Raw genomic sequence first — 22,571 nt, 5'->3', positions numbered from 1 at the left:
AAAGCATAGGAGGAGGGGAGAGAAAAAGGAGGTACTAGGTATTGAAATGGAGAAAAATGTTATATGCATTTATGAATATGTCAAAATGAGCTTCACTATTATGTATAACAAAAATGCACTAACAAAAAATTAAAAAGATAATCTAGAACCAGGCATAAAATAAATGACCTAAAGGTCAGATTGTTTAGAAAGCTAATTACAGAAATGCAAAACTAAATCTCACTCTGAGACATTTAGAAAGGAAAATATAAATTATAATTAAAATTCTTATCGTATTTCCATCTAGTGTGAGCTATAATAATATTTTATTAATGGATTTGATACCTTTGAATACACCACGTTTCCAAGGGCACACATGTAGAATATATGGAACTGAATTATCAGGGTCTATAGTGATATATGGATTTCCCCACACTATTGATAGATCTGATGATACCTAAAAAAGAGAATTGAAAAATAAGAATTATATAATTTTTTTATGTTTTAATATGTAATACTGTTGTGTTCTTCATGACTAAAACACTCAAGGTCACTCCAGGGGAATTGGGCTGCATGAAATAACCACACAAGAGACAGTGATACCTTTTTCTTTGGGGTCCTGTGATGGCTCCTCTGACCTTAGGGGTCTGCAGAAAGAGAGAGAGCCATTTGTTGAACCCTTTTATTGGGGAGAAGCCATTCAAATGAGGCAAGGGGTCAGGTTTCAGGGGTTTGAGTATAGCTTTGTGATGTCTGCTGTCAGCAGACTGACTGACATCTAGGAAGGCCACACTCAAAAGCAGAGCAAGAGAAGGGGACACACAAAGGGCGTTTCCATGGAATATTCTATCCCAAACAGGGCAAAGGAGTAATATCACAAAGGAACAGGTAAGCATAGCTCAATCCATGGGACGACATGCCTACGTCTGAAGATGCTTCCTCAAACTTCCGGGACCAGGGCAATGTCCAAGTCACTATGAGATGTAGTAACCATCAAAGCCTCTCCACTCCAGGAAGGAGAATATGAATCATTCAGATTGGTTCCTCACATTATACTACATGAAATTAGTGTGACAAACTAAAATATAGAACTACTAAAATTTAATTTGAATACTTCCATTAAAATTATTCACTTTTAAAAGAAAAACAATCACAAAAATATATAGTGGAAAAAATCTAAGAAGAGACTTATTAAAAAATAGAACAAAGGAAATTATTCTTACAGAAAACCAATGTTTATTTTGTACTGCTACTTTTATCAAGGTCATTGATGCTTAGAAAATATAAATATCCTTTATAGGCCATGCACAAATTATTTATGGATTAATTCTAGAAATCTACATTCATAATACATAATATGTGCCTACTAAAGTCCCTGCTTAGCTACTAGCTCAGTAATCAGCAATGATTTGTCACAGGTTCTTTAAATGCCCTGAACCAATAAGTGTTCTACCCATTGCAAAGGAGCACCATATATATATATGTTGTGGTATACCATCAACATTGAGGTAGTTTAAAACTCAGTTGTAGCTTTAATTTCCATTTCAAGAAGTACATTTATGTCAGCCAGAGGCAAAATACTTGGATGCCCTCATGTCTTTCTTGAACATGCACACACATATATATATGCACATATAATGCACATATATATGATCTGCTTGATCCACAGGATATTTCAGAGGTTTTAAATTTTCCTAGTGGTATTTCATGTTCCAGATACTCCTTTCAAGTTTTGAACCAAACTTTTATTGTTTGCTACTGTTACTGCAGTCTCTGGATACTGTAATTTGAACAATTGTTGCTGAAGATTTTTTGACAAATACTCTAAACATAGGATTCTTTGATCAAATAAAACTCTGAGACAAGTCAAATGAGATAATACCTTGCTAATGAGATGTTTCCAGGAAACTTTGAGAAAAGTCAAATAGTGATCCATACACAATCTGCCTATTTTCTTGTTTGAAAGGCCTCTGGTTTTAACTACTACTATAGTTGTTAAGATTGCAGAGCTGAGGGAGATAGGAGTAGATCAAGCTAAAAGCCACAAATCATTCTACTTTCACCATGATTTAGAGGTTTTTTTTAAAATAAAAATTTACTCAGATTGTTTTACTTCTTTAATTTCCAGATTTCTAAAAAATTTGATTTTGACAGTTTTTGCCACTGTTACTACTACTTTAAAGAAATAGGTTTACAAAACTCCTTGCACCACATTTTTGGAAGTCCCTCATTGCTTCTCTTCCTTATTGTGTAATTATTTTCTACTACTTTTTTGGTTTGATAACATTCCATAGCATTTTACCTATATGTCAACTAGGCTTTCTAAATTTTTATTTTCTCTCTCATATTGTTAGTCTCAATCTTCTATTTCAAACTGTTCTTGTAGGAATAAGATAAAATGCATATTTTAAAAATATAAAATGGAGATTTACTCAGCCATAAACAAGAATGAAAGTATGTCATTTGCTAGAAAATCGCTGGTACTGGGGAACATCATGCTGAGTGAAATAAGCCAGACTCAGAAAGTCAAGGTTATCTCTTTTATGTGGAAGCTAGAGAGATGGGAAAAAAGGACAAGATAAATAATAATCAAGAAATGTCTGATGTGATTCTGCAATCTGTATATGGGCTAAAAATGGGAGTTCATAACCCACTTGAAGCAAAGTGTGAAAGATGATATATCAAGAACTATGCAATGTTTTGAACAACCAACAATAAAAAATAAAAAAAATAAAAAAATTAAAAAAAGAGAAATGTCAGTAAACAATATAGAATGATATACAATAAAAGGTAAAGAGTGTTAGAAGGCAGGTTAACAGTGTCAAACACTACAGGGATCTTGAGGCAGATAACTTGGGAAAGGAACTGCTCAAAGTCATAAGTGATCTCAGATGTAGTGATTGTTAACAGAGTATAGGAGCCACAAATGGACTGCCATGAAATAAGAAGTGATCATATAAATACTGTTCTTTCAAAAAGTTTAGAAATTATTGAAAATAAAGAGGATAGTAACTGAAGAAGGAATATGATTAGAGGGAAATTTTCTTTCATAATGGAAAAAATAAGAATATAGGTTAAAGGAAATAATTTAACAAAGCTAAAAATATTGGAAGATGAAAAAGAAAAGGAAATAAAGTGAATAGGCCTTTGAATGCATAGAAGTCAACTGCATTTTACAGATGGTGGATTAGAAGCATTTAAGTGGCTCCCCCCAAAACAAGTATATGATGAAACCACACACTATGAAGATTCTCAGTCTACCCTTTCTCTTAGAAGCAACTCAATTGTTCATCAGTAGAATTCACATCAAAATACAAACAATAAGGGGCTGAGGTTATAGCTCAGTTGGTAGAGTTCTTGCCTCACATGCATAAGGCCCTGGGTTCAAGCCCCAGCACCACAAAAACAAACAAACAAAACCCAAGTAATAAACCCAAATATTATGAGTGAAAAAAATAGCAAATTGGCTATGCAAATGAATCATCATTTTGGTACATATACCTTAACATTTATGGTAACTTTCTAATTAAGGAAGGTGCCCTGCCCTCTCTATATATCTTGGTGGGGGAAGGTACTGGGGATTGAACCCAGGGGAGCTTAACCACTGAGTCATATCCCCAAACCTTTATGTGTATGAGTGTGTGTGTGTGTGTGTGTATGTATGTGTGTGTGGGGGGGGGGCAGGAGGGGGAGACAGGGTCTATCTAATTTGATTAAGGCTTTGCTGAATTGCTGAGGCTGGCTTTGAATTTGTAATCCTCCTGCCTCAGCCTCTGGAGTTGCTGGGATTACTAGCATGCAACACAATACCGGGCTAAGAATGGTGATATTTTATCTATTGATAATAACCATATGCACAAACATTCTGAGGCCATAGATAATGTTTCTCTTCTTTTGTAATTGTTAGAGCTATTTAAATATAGACATGTAAAAATATTGGCAAATTTGGAATATATGAACAATATTATTAATATTTTAATCAACTAATATTTCATTACTTTATCATTTAATATCTAATTACAGAAATATATTCACTGCAATTTTATACTCTGAAAATAATCCAAGTCTTTAGGAGTTCTTAAGCCCAAATTATTGTATCAAGATTTTCAAGTAGTGAAAAGCTTCTGATGGGAGAGAAATCAAGGTATCAGGGCTCTGTCCTGTCTGCTCATGTGGCTTTGATGATCTAAAAGACCTAATCTCCAGTCAGGCACAGTGGTGCACACCTGTAATTCCAGCAACTCAGGAGGCTGAGGCAGGATGCTCACAAGTTTGAGGCCATCCTCAGGAACTTAACAAATCCATTTCAAATTAAAAAGGGTTGGGGATGTAGCTCAGTGGTAAAACACCTCTAAGTTCAATCCCCAGTACCAAATAAATAAATAAAAACCTAGACTCATAATCATCATCCCTTATTCTATTTCAGCAAGAATGGGGGTTAAACTATTCTTCCCTTTTAGTTCCTTTTCTCTGATATCGACATGACTTAGTATTCAATGATTTTAAATAGCATTGACACTACCTGTGTAAAACCATCTATGACATGCTTTATGAAAAATGGTAAAAGAGTAAATATTCAAACTAAGCTAATGTACTATTCCTATTAAAGTTAAGGATTTTTTTAACCAATGTTGGGTCTATATTAGTTAGATTTTTTCTTTTTGTTTTTCTACCCTTGATCTAAAATTGATAAATATGAATTGCATGTATTTAAGGTGTATAATGTGAGGATTTGATATACATGGATAATGTGAAATTATTACCACAATCAAGTCAATTAATATATCCATCACCTCATACTATATAACATGATTATAACACACTATATAACATTATTAACTAGAGTTAGTTACCCTATGTACATTAATTTTCCCCAAATTATTCTTTGTATACTTAAAAGTATACACTCTTTGATCAACATCTCCCCATCTCCTCCAGCCCCCAGACTCTGGCTTATTTCACCTAATGTGATGTTCTCCAAGTTATCCATGTTGTTGCAAGTGACAAGATTTCTTTCTTTATATGGCTAAATAATATCTCATTACAATGCACACATGCGCATGCACATGCACACACACCATATATTGTGCACCCATTCATCCATTGATGGGCATTTAGGGTTTTTTTCCATATCTTGGCTGTTGTGAATAATGCTACAATGAACATGGAAATTAAATTATTTCAAATACTGGTTTCATTTCCAATGGAATCATTGCCAAAGCAATCTTGAGAACAAAGAACAAGTTTGGAGGCATCACAGTTCCTGATTTCAAATTACATTACATACCCATAGTAATCAAAATAGTATGGTGCCAGTATGGGAACACACATATGGACCAATTGATCAGAAAAAAAGACTCAGAAATAAACTCACATATATAGGGCCAGCTAAACTTTGACAGGGGCACCAAAGATACACAATGGAGAAAGGACAGTTGTGCACAAAAGTTTACTTGAGATGGATTAAAGACTTAGGTATAAGACCTGAACCTGTAAAACTCTTAGAAGAAAGTATAGGGGAAATTTTCCTTGACATTATTCTTGGTAATGATTTTCTGCATATGACACCAAAAGCAGGGCCCCAAAAGAAAACAAACAAATGGAGCCACATCGAATTTTAAAAGCTTATACATAATAAAGGAAATAATAAAATGACAAAACAACCTATAAACTGGAAGAAAATATTTGGAAGTCATACTGATTAGGGTATAATATACAAAATATATAAGGAACACATGTAGTTCAATAGCAAAAAGCCAAGTAACTTAATTAATTACAAAGGACCTGAATAGACATTTATTCCAAAGAAGACATGATTACCAGGCATATTTTTTAAAGTTCTAAACATGCCTTTTCACTAAGTTGGCCCCTAAAGCAAGAAGGACATTCTTGTACCTCTCAAGGAGGAAGCCAAAGAAAAGGGTTCAAAGGCCAAAAGACAGTGCTGAAATATATCTACAGCCATAAAGAAAAGATCACTGTATTACGCATTTTCTGGCTGTCTAAGATATTGTGGCTCCTGAGGCAGTCCAAATATCCTGGGAATAGCACCTTCAGGAGGAACAAGATTGACCACTATGCCATTATCAACATACTTATATTTATAACCACCAAACCAAACACATATCCTATGACACTGATGGGTCCAAGGTCAATAATCAAATCTGGTCTAATGGATCTAAAAAGGCATAATCTTTGACTGACTCCAGAATATGATGCTTTGGATGTTGCCAACAAAAATGGCATCATATGAACTTAGTGCAGCAAGCTACTTCTAAATATACTTTTTTTTAACCATAAAAAGTATACAAAATCAGCCAGGCACAGTAACTCATGCCTATAATCCCAGCAGCTCCTGAGGCTGAGGCAGGAGGATTGCAAATTCAAAGCCAGCCTCAGCAAAATCAAGGCACTAAGCAACTCAGTGAGACCCTGTCTCTAAATAAAATACAAAATAGGGCTGGGGATGTGGCTTAGTGGTTAAGCACCTATGGGTTCAAACCCTCGTACAAAAAAAGTACACAAAATCAATAATCCTCAAGGAAAGGCAAATAAAAATCACAATTAGATATCATCCCACACCTGTTAAGATGGCTACTATCAACAAGACAGGAGATAACAAGTGTTTGTGAATATGTGGGGGAAAAGGAAATATTTTATGCTATTGGTGGGAATGTAAATTAGTACAGCCATTATGGAAAACAATATGGAAGTTCCTCAAAAAATTAAAAATAGAATTACTATGTGATTTAGCAATCATATTTCTGTACAATATTATTTCAGTATTATTTGTGTAATAAAGTGATGAAAAAATCACAGTTACTGTTGCCTATGATAATAATTTTATTAATTCCACTTTTATAATTAGACAGTATAGTTAATATAGCATAAGTATTAGTTTTTAAAGTCACATCATTTTAAAAGTTCAATGATTATGAAAAATAAAATTAAATAAAAATATCATCTCTGTCATGAAAACAAAACAAAATAACCAATGTTAAGAAATTGTTCTGTAATTTGGTTTCATCAAATTTTTGACAGGCTTCCTTGCTCATTAGTAAATTCTGGAAGTAGAAAAGAAGTGGTGCAAAAATCATGTTTTCTTTATTTATAGCCAATCCAAATAGTCATGAATTTTTCTCTTCTTCTTTCCTTCCCACTCCACCTATTCCCTTCCCTTCCCTTCCCTTCCCTTCCCTTTTCCTTCCTTCCTTCCTTCCTTCCTTCCTTCCTTCCTTCCTTCCTTCCTTCCTCTTAACTTCCCTTCCTTACCCTCCTCCACCCTTCCCTCCAGGTTCTTCCATCCTTCTTTCTTTGTTTCCACATTTCTTTCCTTTTTTTTCTTTCTTCTAAATTCCACGTGTTATTTTTATCTATTCATTATACACTATTATGTATGTGCTAAATACTATGTTTTATGCCAGGTATAAAAATGTGGGTAAGATTGCCTTGTTCTCACAATATATAATCTGGTGAGGAACAGTAAATAGGTAATAGCAATATGAAGTAATAGGTATGATGGTAAGGCAGTACAAAAATTCTGTAGTGGCAGAAGACTGTTACCCAGGTTTATGAATAGGGAAAAGTTCTCGGAAAAAGTAGACTTTTAACCTTATAAGAGAGAATGACAAAGTGTTAGATACAGATAAATGGAAGATAGGAATTTGGGCAGAGAGTTCCAGGCAGCAGAAAAAGGAAATACTGTTGATAAAGGATTAAGTGTTGTTGGAGATACAGGTGGCAAGAGATGAAGTTAATTAAACATTATGATGAGCAAAGGCAAGCCACTGAAGTAGGACTTGATCCTGAAGGTCAGAGAAGACACTGAAGGGTTTCAGCTGGGAATGAGAAGAGGAGATTTTCATTTAGAATATTCACTTCATTTATAATTCAGAAAGGAAAGAGAAAACCTAGGTGCACATATTTTAAGACTATATAAAAAAGTAGAAGACAAGCCCAGAGTTTCCAAACTTCTACAGACCCTTCTAAAACTGAATCAAGGCGCCTAGAATGGGTAAATAGTTGATGTTTCTTTTGAGGAATATATTGGACACATATTTTGTAGATAAAAGTGGAGGCAGCAATTTCTTCTTTCTTTCCTTTTTTTTGGACTGAGGATTAAACAGAGGGTCTTGCACATGCTGAGCATACACCCAGTTCAGAGAATTTTATATAGGGATTAGTATAAACAAATCAATGGAGGAGGGCAAACTACAAAAACTTCATAAAATATAAGTATATGAGCAGCTATGCACTTCTTCGCATTTCAACTATTATTCAACTGGTAAATCATAGGATAGACTGTGCCTACAGATTGCACATCCAAAATTTTAAGGATATTTCTAAAGTTTTTTGAAAACATCCTTTGTTATCATGCACCATTTCTTCAAGCAAAAATACATGTGACTCAAACAAGTGGTTTTTAATGTATTTTATGATTATATTCAAATACTTAAGTATGAATCTTGTTTGGTGCTAATTGAAATTAAAATGAGTAGTTGTGAACTAATAAAAGGTAGAATTGTATACATCTCTAAACATATCATTATTTTACCTGATTAAATAAAGTGTTTAAAATTTTTCATGTAATTATTATTTTAATAATAATTCAATATACATTCAGAATAAAATATTTTTCAAATGAAAAAAAAAAACCTTACCTTAAATGTTATGATAGTCCTTGTATAATTAGGCACCATTATGGATTTATTTGTCACATTCCCCACTTCACAATCAACACTGATATGTTCTAAGGCCAGTGGTTTTTTCCCAATCCCTTTTATGTCAAAGATGTGCTCCATACCATCTACTTCATTTTGTAGAATAAGTTTACCCTATGATGAACCAGCCAAAATCAGCACTACATGTCATAGTTCAATGCCAAACAACTTCAGCAATCCTATTCATCTTGAGTCTAATTAATAAAATGAGCTTCTAAGGAAATGTTAGTCATTGACTTTTCCAACTCATATATAAATGCTTCTACTGAACAAATGAATTACTGGTGAAAAGCTTTTTATTTCTCTCTACTTTCCATAAATTATAGAATTTATATAGGCATTCTCATATATAGCAATTATATGCATGCTTACTTCCTTGTTAAAAAATATTCTTAAGAAAAAAATTTTCTGAGGTCTGAATTTCCTTAATGACTAAGAACAAAAGAAGTGATGATTTTACATTGTTCATGGTGTTGTGTAAAAATAATCCAGACATAAGTACAGATAACAGCATTTGACTTTCACAATATTTATCCAGTAAATAAAAGTATTAAAGTTTCAAGCAAAAAAAAATTATCAAATTTTTAGAAAATACAAACTGTCTGAAAAATGTTTTATTACCAATTAAATAGATTAATATCACACATCGTTCATGTACATATTAATAATGGGGAAAAGAATCAGTAAATTCATACCATAATCTCACATTCCAAAATAGGTTTAAATGTGAGAGGGTATTGCACTGTTTCACCTGGTCCAACATATAAGATAGGAGGTCCATAAAACCATTCTCCTTCTATGTTAACTTGACATTTCCATTCAGTCTTTGTCTTATTATTCTAAAACATAAAACAAAAAGGTACAAAAATATCAGAAGGATGATGCTGATGAAGTTCAATTATATGTTAATTCTTGGTACTTTTAATAAAAGTGTATATTGTATTTTTGTTATATTTCCTAAGAATCATAATTTGAAAATCATATTGTTAAGAATGACTATGAAAAATGTGAACAAAAGGCACAAGGAGGACTTCATGTTCTTTTTTTGTCACATAGAAACATTGTTTGATAGGCCTAACCAAGGATCATTGAATATAGAGACATATTCCTTTATTGGACTTACTACTGTTAAATGGCAAAATTGTGTTGGAGGACAGAAATTTATGCCTAATTAAGGAAAATAAATGGTGTTCTGTTAGATTTCTCAGATAACAAAGATTACATATCTCATCAGAACAGATTTTTGTGCTTTCATCTGACTTTTGTTATGTCTTTAATAATTAAACAACCAAAAACCAATTTATCATGCTGAAAACCCAAAGTTCCTTACAATTACATTATCTACTTCAATGCTGGATTGTCACTTTGACTAATAGGTAGCCAAGTTGCAGCCAGCCATTTTTTTTTTCTGTATCCATGAACTCATTTAGTCAAATGTTAAAATCACAACAGAATTTGGAGCAAAGTGATCTGAGATTCCACAATTCAGCTTGGAGAAGTCAGGAGCCATAGTTTTTAGTTAGAGATTTAATGATAGGTTAAAGATATTAGAGTTGATTTCTGAAGCAAAAAGTGGTTGATCATGTAACATTGGCCCACTTTATACTTTTAATATAGCCCTTGCTACTCTGCCACTGCAACTTATGTTTAAAATGGACATGTTTCTTTCTCTTCCTCTCCTCCTGCTCCAACATAATCTCTCCCCCTCCCTAATTTCAGGGGAAACAGGATTACCTTTCCTCCCCATTTTAAGCAGATTTATCTATCTTTGAGTACTCACTCACCATATAGGAAGGAAATAATCCAGACTTTGGGGATTTTACCAGAAGATCTCAGAAATGACTGTCTCCCAAATTAACAAGTGAATTACATCTCTAACAGAGAACAGGTGGAATATAGCCTTTGAATCTCTCCTATGAAAGCCCCCTGTTCCTGCTGATGGGCAGAATCACAGCCTTTGGGATAGGAGTCCCCCATGCTTCTCCTTTGCCAGCAAAGCAATGAAACCTCTTTTTCCTTTATCTCAAAACCATGTCATCCTTATTGGGTTAGCATCAGGGACAAAGACCAAGTTTTCAGCAACAATCAGGTGATAACATTTACATTTAGAAAGGAACTCTAACATAAATGAGGAGAAATAATTGGCAATAGATAGTAAAATTAATCTGTAGTAATTCAAGTTGGGAGAACTGAGGGATATTTATTGAGGCAGTCATACCTCAATAAACCCCAAAATATGCTACCTTGAAGATTGTTTCTTTAGAATATTTTAAGATAAATGTTGTGAGTATGAAAACCCAAAATATTCTACCCTGAAGATTATTTCTTTGGAATATTTCATGATAGCTATTCTGAGAAACTGAAGACATAATTAACTCTGAAAGACTGCCCTTTTATAAAATAAATTTACATCTATAAAGAAAATAAACAGTAGATGCATGCAGAGGCTTTTCTGTTTTCTTATTTCTTCCTAGGAAAGATCTTTTGACAGGAAGTAGAGGTTGGGAGTCTGACACCTGGCTCAGAAAGATAAAGACAAGTGGCTGTTACCTGGGAGACTTTATTTACATAATAAGACAATCCTTTTTCCCTGTGCACCCCCACCCCTCAACCTGAGTCAAGCACTGCCTCCCTTCTTCCTAGAAGCCCAAATTCCAATCCTTTTGTTTAGCTTCTACAACTATCTTTTCCATCTTTTACATTGTGTAGAGTTCTCTTATTCCTGAATGTTAATAAATTTATGTTTTCCCTGCTAATTTCTTTATTGTCAGTTAATTTTATAGAGTAATAGTATAAAACCTTCAGAGAAAAAAGGTAAATTTAAAACTCTACACAGAAATGAAGACAAGTATTTTTAAAAAGTTTGCACTTACTATTGGAATATTCTGAACAAGGGGTTCAAATGCTGGTGTCTGGAACTCAAATTTGGCCTCTGGATATTCTTCATTTACCACACCTTCAACGCAATAGAGACGTACATCATACCTTGATGTCAACAAAATTTTACAAGGGTAGCGGCCAGGACTGAGAGGAGCAAATCGTAAAGGAACTGAAACACATCCATCAGCAGCTGTCAAAATATTTAAAATAGTTCAGTCATTTTAAATGGCATAATTCCTAAAATTCATTTTGATTAGTAATATTATTTTTAAAGTTGCCAACTTAGAATAGACTACATATTACTGAAGAAATACACCACACCTAAATCGCCAGGGCTTATCATGCAAGTTTATTTACGAATGAGCGAATATATCTTGTATAAATTGGAGGACAGTCTGCTCCACAAGTTCACTCAGGGCCCCATGCTTAAAAAGATACCACTGTCTTGCTGCTGTATTATCAGGATCAACTCTGTACATTGGTGGACAGATCAGGGGAGAAGAATCTGCTCAAAGGCTTTTCAGTGCTTAGCCCCAAATTAATATATATTACATTATAATTATATGTATGTGTGTATGTAAATAAAATCATACTTCATGTTTGAGTTGCAGGAAAAAAGATAATTGGGTGGGTGGGCAAGTGGCCAGGATCCAGCCATTCTGTGCTGTCATTTTCTAGTGCAAAACTCTGAAGAGTCCAAGAATCATAAGTTCAAAAAACTTGGTCTTCCAGGCTGGTATACAGTTCTTTTTGTCAAGGGGAGATAATAAAATGTTTTATACCTAAAAGTGTATTCATTTGATTTATGATTTCAAAAATTTAGACAGGTGGTATGTGGGCTTCCATCTGTAATTTTGAATTGGGTATTGTAGATGTTAGGGACAAGCAGGATCTCTCCCTTCCAGCCTTACCCTACTCAGGTGTAGATTATTTGGGCCTTAGCTTTTCATTTCATTTTACCCCCTTTTTCCAAATGGAAAGGGAAGGGGAGTAGAGATGGGAGTTAATATACTAAAAATGAGTAACCAACACTAACTGAATGCCTACTAAATGAGAACTTTCCATATATCCCCATGTGATACCCACAACCATATTGAAAAGATACATATTACCTATAATATACAAATAGGACACCTGACATTCACTGGGGTCAAGTGAATTACTCAAGGTTACATAATTTGAGAATACGGTAGGTAGTTGAAGAGATGTTTGACAAATCTCATAAAATAATGAAAATAAGGGGGTTTTGTTGTTTTCTTGTTTGGCAAAGGGTAAAATCCAGGGCCTTGGAAATGCTAGGCAACTGTTCTACATGGAGCTATACCCCTAACCTTTGCTACTCTTTCTTTACAGGTGATATTCACAACTGCAGCAGTTGCCACAATTCTATAGTTAAAGATAACCAAATATATTTAATTTACCAGATTATAGTTACTAAAGAAAATAAATGAGTATGAAGAATATCTTGAAAGAATACTTAATTTTATATAACTTGGACTATTGGAAATAATTAGTGTGATCTACATATCTGCAAATAACCCATAAAAATGTACAATGCTCAACTCCTAGAGTTGTTCATGGTTGAGACAATAAGTCAATACTGCACTTTTGGTCAGCTATCACTGCAGAAATACCCTCAAAATTTGTGGTTTGAACAACAAACTTAATTGCTCATGGTTCTTTGGAGTGAGCTTATATGGGACAGCTTTTCTGTTCCATGTGGTACTGGATAGGTATCAGTGTATCATAGTTAGGTACTCTGTCCATGAGCTCTCTAATCTTTTATGAGCTGCATCCAATTTTTTTTCTCTTTTTTCCACATTTAACAAAATTTTAAATTAATTAATTAATTTTAATTAGGTATATATTACAGCAGAATAAATTTTGATTCATTGTATCTTTCCACATTTAAAAAAAAATTTGTTGTTGTAGATGGATAGCATGTCTTTATTTTATTTGTTTATTTTTATGTGGTGCTGAGGATTGAACCCAGTGCCTCACATGTGCAAGGCAAGCGCTCTGCCACTGAGCTACAGCCCCAGCCCATCTTTCCACATTTTTATTGGTACATTACAGGTGTACATAATGATGGGATTTGTTGTTGCATATTCATATTTGCACAGAATATAACAATATAATTTCGCCAAATCACTCCCCAGCACTGACTTCCCTCCTCCTCCTGCCCCTCTGGTCCTTTTCCCTATACTGATCTTTCTTTGATTTTCATGATATAACCTCATCACCTTCCTTTTCCTAACTCCCACATATGAGAGAAAACATACAACCCTTGACCTTCTCAGTTTGGCTTATTTCATTTAACATAATGGTCTCAAGTTCCATCCATTCTCATGAAAATGACAGAATTTCATTTTTCTTTATGGCTGAACAAAACTCCATTGTGTGTGTGTGGTGTGTGTGTGTATATATATTTATAAATATATATACACACACACACACATACATACACACCATATATACATACACACCACATTTTATTTACCCATTTATTTGTTGATAGACACCTAGGCTGGTTCCATAGTTTGGCTGTTGTGAATTGTGCAGCTATAAAAATGTGTATGAATGTATCTTTATAGTATGATGACTTTCATTGTTTAGGATAAAGACCAAGGATTGGTGTAGTTGAGTCATATGGTGATTCCATGCCTAGCCTTTTGAGGAACCTCCACACTGATTTCCATAATAGTTGTAGTAATTTATAATCCAACCAGTAGTATAAAGCTGTTTATTTTTCTCCACATCCTCTTTAGCATTTATTATTGTTTGTATTCTTCATGACTACCATTCTGTCTGGTGTGAGGTTAAATTTCAGTGTAGTTTTGTTTTGCATTTCCTAATTACCAGCAATGTTAAATTTTTTTCATATATTTGTTGGTAATTTGTATTTATTCTTTTGAGAAGTACCTGTTTAATTCATTTGCCCATTCTATTAACTGGGTTATTTGGCTTTTTGTGGTTAAGTTTTTCGAGTTCTTTCTGTCAGAAGAGTAGCTAGCAAAGATTTTCTCCCATTCTGTAGGTTCTATCTTCACATTTATAATTCTTTCCTTTGCTGTGCAGAAGTTTTCAATTTGATTTTTGTCCCATTTAATAACTCCTGGCATTATTTCCTGAGCTTTAGGATTCCTACTGAGAAAGTCTATGCCTATATCTGAAGTGTTGATCCTACATTTCTCCTAGGAGTTGCATACTTTCTGGTTTAATTCCTGGTCTTCAATCCATTTTGAGTTGATTTTTATGCAGGGTGAGAGATAAAGATCTAGTTTCATTCTTCTACATATGGATGACCAGTTTTCTGGGCAGCATTTGTTTAAAAGGCTGTCTTATCTCCAATGTATCTTTTTGTACTTGGAGATGGACATCATGCCTTTATTTTATTTGTTTATTTTTATGTGGTGCTAAAGATAGAACCCAGTGCCTTACAAATGCTAGGCAAGTGCTCTGCTACTGAGCTACAGCCCCAGCCCCAAACTTTTACTCATTTTTTAAAAATTTTTTTGCAGTACTGGGTACTGAACCCAGGGCCTTGCAGATGCTAGGCAAACACTCTACGACTGAGCCACTTCCCCAGCATGCTTAACTACCTTATCTTAACTGCAAAGGAAAATACAAATGTGAAACTATCTGGTAATATGAAAATGGTGAAATCAATCTCAGAATTAATTTTGTTTTCTAGTTGGGTTCCTCACATTTTTGTTTTTGAAACTAGGGATTGAATCCAGAGGTGCTTTACCTCTGGGCTATATCCCCAGTCCTTTTCATTTTTTACTTATTTATTTTATTTTGGTGCGGATACCAGAGATTGAACTCAGGAGCACTTGACCACTGAGCCACATTCCCAGCCCTATTTTGTATTTTATTTAGAGACAAGATCTTAGTGAGTTAATTAGCATCTTGCCTTTGCTGAGACTGGCTTTGAATTTGCAATCCTCCTGCCTCAGCCTCTGGAGCTGCTGGGATTACAGGAATGCGCCACTATGCCATCCTTCATCTTTTATTTTGTGACAAGGTCTCACTAAGTTTTGGAGGGTCTTGCTAAATTGCTGAGGAGGGCCTTGAACTATGATCTTCCTGCCTTGGCTCCATGTCACTGGGATTGCCAGGGCTCCAGGTTCTCATTTACATTTTGTGACCTTGGCAAACAAAGTACTTTTTTAGAAGTTCTTAATCAGCTTACATTAATGAGTAGTATTTGAGCAATGACTTTCTAACACTATTTTTTTTTAACTTAGAGATACTCAGAACTGTATCTTACACATAATCCCAACATATAAAATATGTGAAGCTGGGGTTTCTGTGGTTGAAGCAAAATGAGAGCCTGAAGCTCTCATTAATTGAAGTAGATTCCTAATAAACAAACCAAAGCACTTGAGAAGAATTTGAAGAATACAATTTGATTAACTCATTTTTGATTTTTCCTGTTCTAATTTGCCATGATTATATGAAAACATATCAAACATGTGGAAGAGATTAAGTAATATAGTAAATTGCTCATTCTCTCCTATAGTTAAGCTTTTAGGTATATTATTAGCAAACAATAATCACAAGCTCTCATTTCAGAAAATGAGCTAACAAGAGTAAATAATTCCTGGGCAGGATAATGTACACCTATAATCCCAGTGACTGGGGAGGCTGATGCAAGAGGAATGCCAGGTTTGAGGCCAGCCTGGGAAATTTGGTGAGACCCTATCCCAAATTAAAATATAAAAAGGGCTGGGAATGTAGCTCAGTAGTAGAGTGTAGCTGGGTTCATTCCCTAGTATAACACCCCCCCCCACACACACACACGCCTACACACACACCCACACATACATACACACAGTAGTTATATTTGTCATGTTAACTTATATAAATAAAATTTTAAAATATTAATTATAAATAAATATATGAATGATTATATTTTCAGGGATTTTTTTGGTTGACCTACAACTGAAAAGTTTGAAAAGTTTTTTTTTAATATATATATATATATATATATATATATATTTAAAAACTACATTCATTACAATTTTCCCTATTTTATTACTTTATTATATTATTAAAGGCACATGATAATCTGTCTCACAAATACTCAAGTGAAGCAAATAATATGTTAACAACTGCTCATTACTGAGTTTCCTCATTTAATAATAAAAGCATGAAATATGATCATAGACTCCATGTGAAAATAAAAGGATCCAACAACTAAAAATTTTACAGTATGCTTGATTTATTTTCTAAAAAATTTTCATTAATATAAATGTAGTTTAATATCATCCACTGAGGAAAAGCCATTTTGTGAATAAAATAACAATAATTTAAAATGATAAAAACCTATACTAATTATCAACTAATTTAATTTTTGAAATGTTAGTCAACTTTGTCTGGGGGTATAGTTCAGTAATAGATTCCTTGCCTACCATGAGTAAGGCCCTAGGTTCAATCCCCAGCACCACATAAAAAATACTACATGTATATTATATAGACATATAAAATAGATATACTTTCCTTTTCTATCACCAGAAAAAAAAATCTAAACTAATAGTTAGGGGTGAAAAGACAGAGATGGGGAGAGAGATAAGAAAAAAAGGATGATAAAATTAAATGAGAGAATCCAAGAAGGAAAACTAAGTATTTATGTTTGTGATGTAAAGAGAATGGCATAAATGTGACACTTTTTTTTTTTTTTGATGCCAGGGATTAAACCCAGGGGCACTTAATCACTGAGCCACACCCCCAGCTCTTTTGTCTATTTTACTTAGAGATAAGGTGAGGTCTCACTGAGTTGCATAGGGCCTCATTAAGTTATTGAGGCTGTCTTTGAACTCAATCCTTCTGTCCCCCAAGCCGCTGGGATTACAGGCATGTGCCACCACATCTGGCAAATGTGACACTTTTTTTTTTCTTTTTATGGTTCTGGGGATTGAACCCAATTCCTTGTGCATGAGAGGTAAGCAGTCTACCAACTGAGCTATATCCCCAACCCGAATGTGACACTTTTTAACTGACAAATCCCCAATGGCAAGAATACTGGAAATGCCTCCCTATAAAGTTTGTTAAGTGTACATAAGCAGGGAAAACTGGTATGCAGTTCCCTGTTTGACTTTGCTGAAAATTACAACTACATATTCTCCCAGGTTTCCTAAAGCTTAAGAAAAAAAGGCCACAGAGAAATGTCAAAATGTTGTAGTACATAAATGGTAAGGATTGTCAGTTATTTCCAGTATAGCCAAGTAAGGCTTAATAAATATAGAAAAGCCTAATCTTATTAAATTTGTTGTTCAAATCTAGTAGGGCTTCACTAATTTTCTGTCTGCTTGATCTATCAATTATTGAAATAGATATAATAAGTTCTCCCACTGTCATTGAGAATTTCTTCATTTCCTCTTTTATATTTGCTGCTTTATTTTATATATTTTGAGTATATGTGATTAGATGGAAATAAGTTCCTAACTGTTTTCTAGGTTGGATTTTCCCTTTTTAATTAAGTAATGCATTTATTTGCCTAAATGTGTGTTTATTCTAATATTAATGTATCAATTCCAGCTATATTTTGATTAATAAATACCTGACATAAATTTCTGGATGTTTTACCAGGTAATTTAATGAATTGTATAAAGCTCTATTTTCCATTGTGAAAATATAAACTTTTATAGTTTAGTCTGTCTATATTTATTGTGATTAATGATATTGAAGTTGCCTAATGGGTTAACTTGTCCTTTGCAATTTGTCCTTTGCAAAGTGTCTTTTTTCCTTTTTTTAAAATCTTTTCCCCATATCCTAAATTCTAAAGGAAAGTCACATATAAATGAAAGTATTAATTGTTACAGTCAGCTACAATTGGTGGACAAAGGAACAGGAGAAACATTGGTGATGAGATGTTATAATCTGTAATCTTTCTTTAGATTTACAGAACCCAGAACGAACATCTGGTGACTTTAAGACATCATTAGAATGTGCATGAAAGATATGGACCACTACTGGATTAATGATTACTATAGTATCCACCTATTTGTGGCTAAAAGTATACTTCCTTAATTTTCCTATATAAGCTCTTTGATTGGAGTTGTTAGCTAAGATGATCCTTAAGATATAATCTGGCCAATTTATGATCAGATTGCTAATCATAAAGTTCTTTCCCTGCCACTGCCTTGCCTTTGGACTAATTGGCTTCCATCATGCAGTAAGCAAGCAAATGGAACCTCTTGTGAAGTGACAATACATGTTTATTATAGCATCTTATTCTGTGTCTCTCTTTACCACATCCTCTCCCTACTTCATCGGTGTTCCCATATTTTAAAAAAAAATTTAGTTGTTGATGGACTTTTATTTCATGTATTTATTTATATATGGTGCTTAGAATCAAACTCAGTGCCTTACATATGCTAGGCAAGAACTCTACCACTGAGCCACAACCCCAGCCCCCCATGTTTTTATTAGATTCATCAAGTTTTCTTTATTTCCTTTTATGCCACCACAGGCTTAAAAATTATGCATTCTATCTCATAGTTTTGGGTTATCCCAATTTCAATATTCATACTTCATTTAAAAATATTTTAAAATAGTTCAACCCTGGTTCCCCCAAATCTAAGAACCTTACATGTCTATAATGACAATAAATCCTTCCTTATATAGTTGTCTAGTAATTGAGTTTAGTTCATTTTTATAACAACTGAATTATTCATTCTATAGTCAGTGCTCATGGGATTTATCCACATTTACTGATTATTTTATTAACTAATGTGCTTAGATTCTAAACTACTCTGAATTCAATTTAATTTAACTATAAGTAGATCTTAAATTTGTTGCTAGCAAATTACTTAGAGTTTTAAGTTGTCTCAATTTCTTTGTTAGGTTGCAATGGTTAGGTTTCATCCTGACTCTTGAATGATATTTTACTAGAATATAAAATGCTATACTGACAGTTCATTTGCATCAGCACCATAGATATACAATCTTTTGGTTTCTAATGTTACTGTTGGTAATTCTGGCTGCAGCATAATTTTTGTTCCTTTGCAAAATGGTCTGTTATTTTCCTCCTATTACTTCTCAGAATTTCTCTTGTCTTTGCTATTCTATTATCTCACTATACAACCTTATCTGTATGAATTTAGGTGTCACTCTATTGTCTTCTGACATCCTAAAAATATTTCTGCCGTTTCTTTTCTCTTTTGCTCCTAGAAATAGAAATTTGTCATTCCTAAATGCTCATTCCTACATGTCTTATTCTCCTTTCATTTTCCAGTAATATCTTAGACATAAATGTGGAGATAGTTGAATGTACATCCCTTGGACCAATTTCCTCCATCAAATAAGTATCCATCTATTAAATGTAGATCAGATATATCCAATTGCAATTTTCTAATAATTCAGAGGAAAATTTCCACCATGGAAAATCTCTTTAACTTCTGGTTAATTGACAACTTTATTTCTACCAAAAACATGCGCCATAACTCACTGAATGCTTCGTATCTCAGCCATCACCATCATTACCAGGTCTACATGTCAGAGACTGTACAGCCTTGATAGGATAATGTTCCTCTACATTTTCCCCCTAATGGTTGTACTTATTGAGTACAGGGGGGTTTGTTTCCTCAGGAGGAATGCAAAAGAGAAAAGTCAATAGAGTGCCACAGTAATACATAAAGCAAGACTCATTCCACATTCATTCATTAGGAAAAAAAAATCATTTTAAACACCTACTATGTGCTAGGAGGTATGCAATGAGGAGGCAGATTCCTGACTTTCTAGTAGGTGCAAATAATACATTTTTGAGGAAAAAGATGATCATGGGGTAGACTGTTTCCTCTTTATACCTAAATTATGTTTTAATTGGGCTTGAGTCGACAGAGGCCATTAAATGTGTTTTTCAATCTGGCCACATCAGCTTAGTAATTAGGGGGAATTCCTCATAGGATTCATGTAAATAGCTGGCTGATATCTTTCCTTTCCATTTCTGTTTAATATTTGAATTTCTGAATGTCTTCATGGATCATTTAATGGAAAATTAAGAGAGAGCCTATCAAGGAGTGCTAGCATGCCAGCATTTAGTTAAAAAGTTGTGGGGTTTTTTTTCATATATAATTTTCTAAGAAGACAAAATTTCCAAAAGAAAAGAACTGAAATAAGATTTCACTTTCTAATTAACCCCTCCATGGGGATAGAAGCAAGGGATTGCTGACAGCAAATTAACTTTGTGCTTTGCATTTTCATTTCTGAATACCATAAACTTTCTCTAATTGTCTTGTATTAAAAATCAACTCTTTTTTGAACATAGTTGGTTTGTAAGTTCTTGCTGATTGATTTACTAAGTGTGCAAATTAGTTTGAATGAGCTGTGAGCAAGCCAATAAACAGTATGTTCTCTAGGACTTAAACTAGGGGAAAAGGCTTATAAAATTTCTGATTAAATGCTTCTCTAAATGTATTATTGCAGAGCATATGTTCACTGTTGAAGACCTAATAGAAAGAAAAACTATTTTAAAGTTCACATTTCTTTTACTTGTGGGCTCTGTGTCCAGAGATTAAAAATGAAAAAAAAAGTTAAAATGAGTTATTTATCAGACTGAAAATATCTTATATTAAAACTAAAATGACAAAGAATATATTCAGTCTTAGAAATAACAATTATAGCACGCCTGTAATCCCAGAGGCTCAGGAGGCTGAGGCAGGATTGCAAGTTCAAAACCCACCTTAGCAACAGCGAGGCACTAAGCAACTCAGAGAGACCCTGTCTGTAAATAAAATACAAAATAGGGCTGGGGATGTGGCTCAGTGGGCAAGTGCCCCTGAGTTCAATCCCTAGTACCAAAAAAAAATCATGTTTAAATGGTTATATTAAATTATTTGTCTTAAGATGTATTATTTTAATAATACAAGACACAATATTGTCTTACTGATGGCATGGTATGAAGTAACAGCCTGGAGTGGGTAGAAAATCCAAATGTTAGAACATGATGTAGACTGGCAACTGAATAAGCTATAGACTCTGAACGTGAGAGGACAGATGTTGGGGCTCAAAGAATAATACTACCAGAATAGGATGCTTTTTTAGCATGTTGAGCAACTCGAACTAAAGAAAATTAAAAGGCCTTAAAAGCACTTTTGCTCCTCTCATTCCAAAAGCAGGGAAGAGCTTTCTCTGGAATTCTCATTTGCATTAAGGGAACACAATTTCCTTCCATCCCACACTGAAATCCCGTTTTCTGACTCAGAAAAGAAGACAAATATAACCACACCTGCAGCTGGATGGACTTCTATTATAAGGTAATGTTTATCTCTTAGGCTCATTCAAATTCTAAAAATAATCTTTTACAAGCTCATCTCTGTCTTTGGGACTATTCATTCCCCATTCTTCTCTTCCCCAATAGAAAAGGGATATAGAAATTTGTGAACAATATTAAGGGAGTGGGTAATCATACTCCTGTGATTTTTATCCCTATTTGCATGCTAAAAAATTTGTATGCCTTTTCTTCTTCATAATATTTATCAATTTATTCCAATGAACCTGGAGAGGGCAAAGGGAAAATTTCCTTTTGTCCTTTCTCAAATATGGGAAGGCAACCAAGAGAGAAACTTTCAGTTATCACTGGGATAATCAAAAGTAGGAAGTAAGCATATAATCAGGCAAGTGTCACAGAGAAAAGAGAAAATAGATACAGCTGATATCAAGCCAGTTTCATAGTTAAGAAAGACCTAGGATTTCAAATTGAGTTTGAGGGTGTCTAGGTTTGGCAGGAATAATAAACCAAAATCTGAGAAGGAGCCTGGCAGGAACAAACCAGGATTTAAGAAATAAAGTAGAAACTTATTCCAGGATGCCGAGAAATAAGACAGAGAGTGATGCATTATAAGGATGAAGTCATGTAAAAGGGGAGCCAGGGCTATAAGACCTAGCATCAGATTGGTATGCACGACCCTCAAGTACGACACAAAGCTGGTACTAAGCACATATCAGGCTTCAGATTCCACTCCTGAGATGAAAATTGACTTGGGG

The 22,571-nt window shown here is 34.0% G+C and overlaps 1 protein-coding gene across 4 annotated transcripts in view; it reads right to left on the bottom strand.

Moving 5' to 3' along the window:
* Positions 1-22,571, bottom strand: part of Cfap47 (cilia and flagella associated protein 47) — a 424,450-nt gene that overhangs the window by 140,943 nt on the left and 260,936 nt on the right. For all 4 annotated transcript variants that reach the window (XM_058585745.1, XM_046465022.2, XM_058585744.1 and 1 more), the window contains 4 exons: positions 11,573-11,769; positions 9,395-9,538; positions 8,640-8,813; positions 325-436 (listed from right to left, as the gene is read on the bottom strand). In XM_058585745.1, coding sequence (XP_058441728.1) covers positions 325-436; positions 8,640-8,813; positions 9,395-9,538; positions 11,573-11,769 — 627 coding nt within the window. The remainder of the gene's footprint in view (positions 1-324; positions 437-8,639; positions 8,814-9,394; positions 9,539-11,572; positions 11,770-22,571) is intronic.

The sequence above is a fragment of the Marmota monax genome, unplaced genomic scaffold, assembly GCF_021218885.2.
Source record: "Marmota monax isolate L192 unplaced genomic scaffold, Marmota_monax_Labrador192_F-V1.1 WCK01_AAM20220418_F8-fsc00158, whole genome shotgun sequence".
Lineage (NCBI taxonomy): Eukaryota > Metazoa > Chordata > Mammalia > Rodentia > Sciuridae > Marmota > Marmota monax.
The sequence above is the reverse complement of the archived record's forward strand: the minus strand, read 5'-3'. Positions and strand labels throughout refer to the sequence as shown.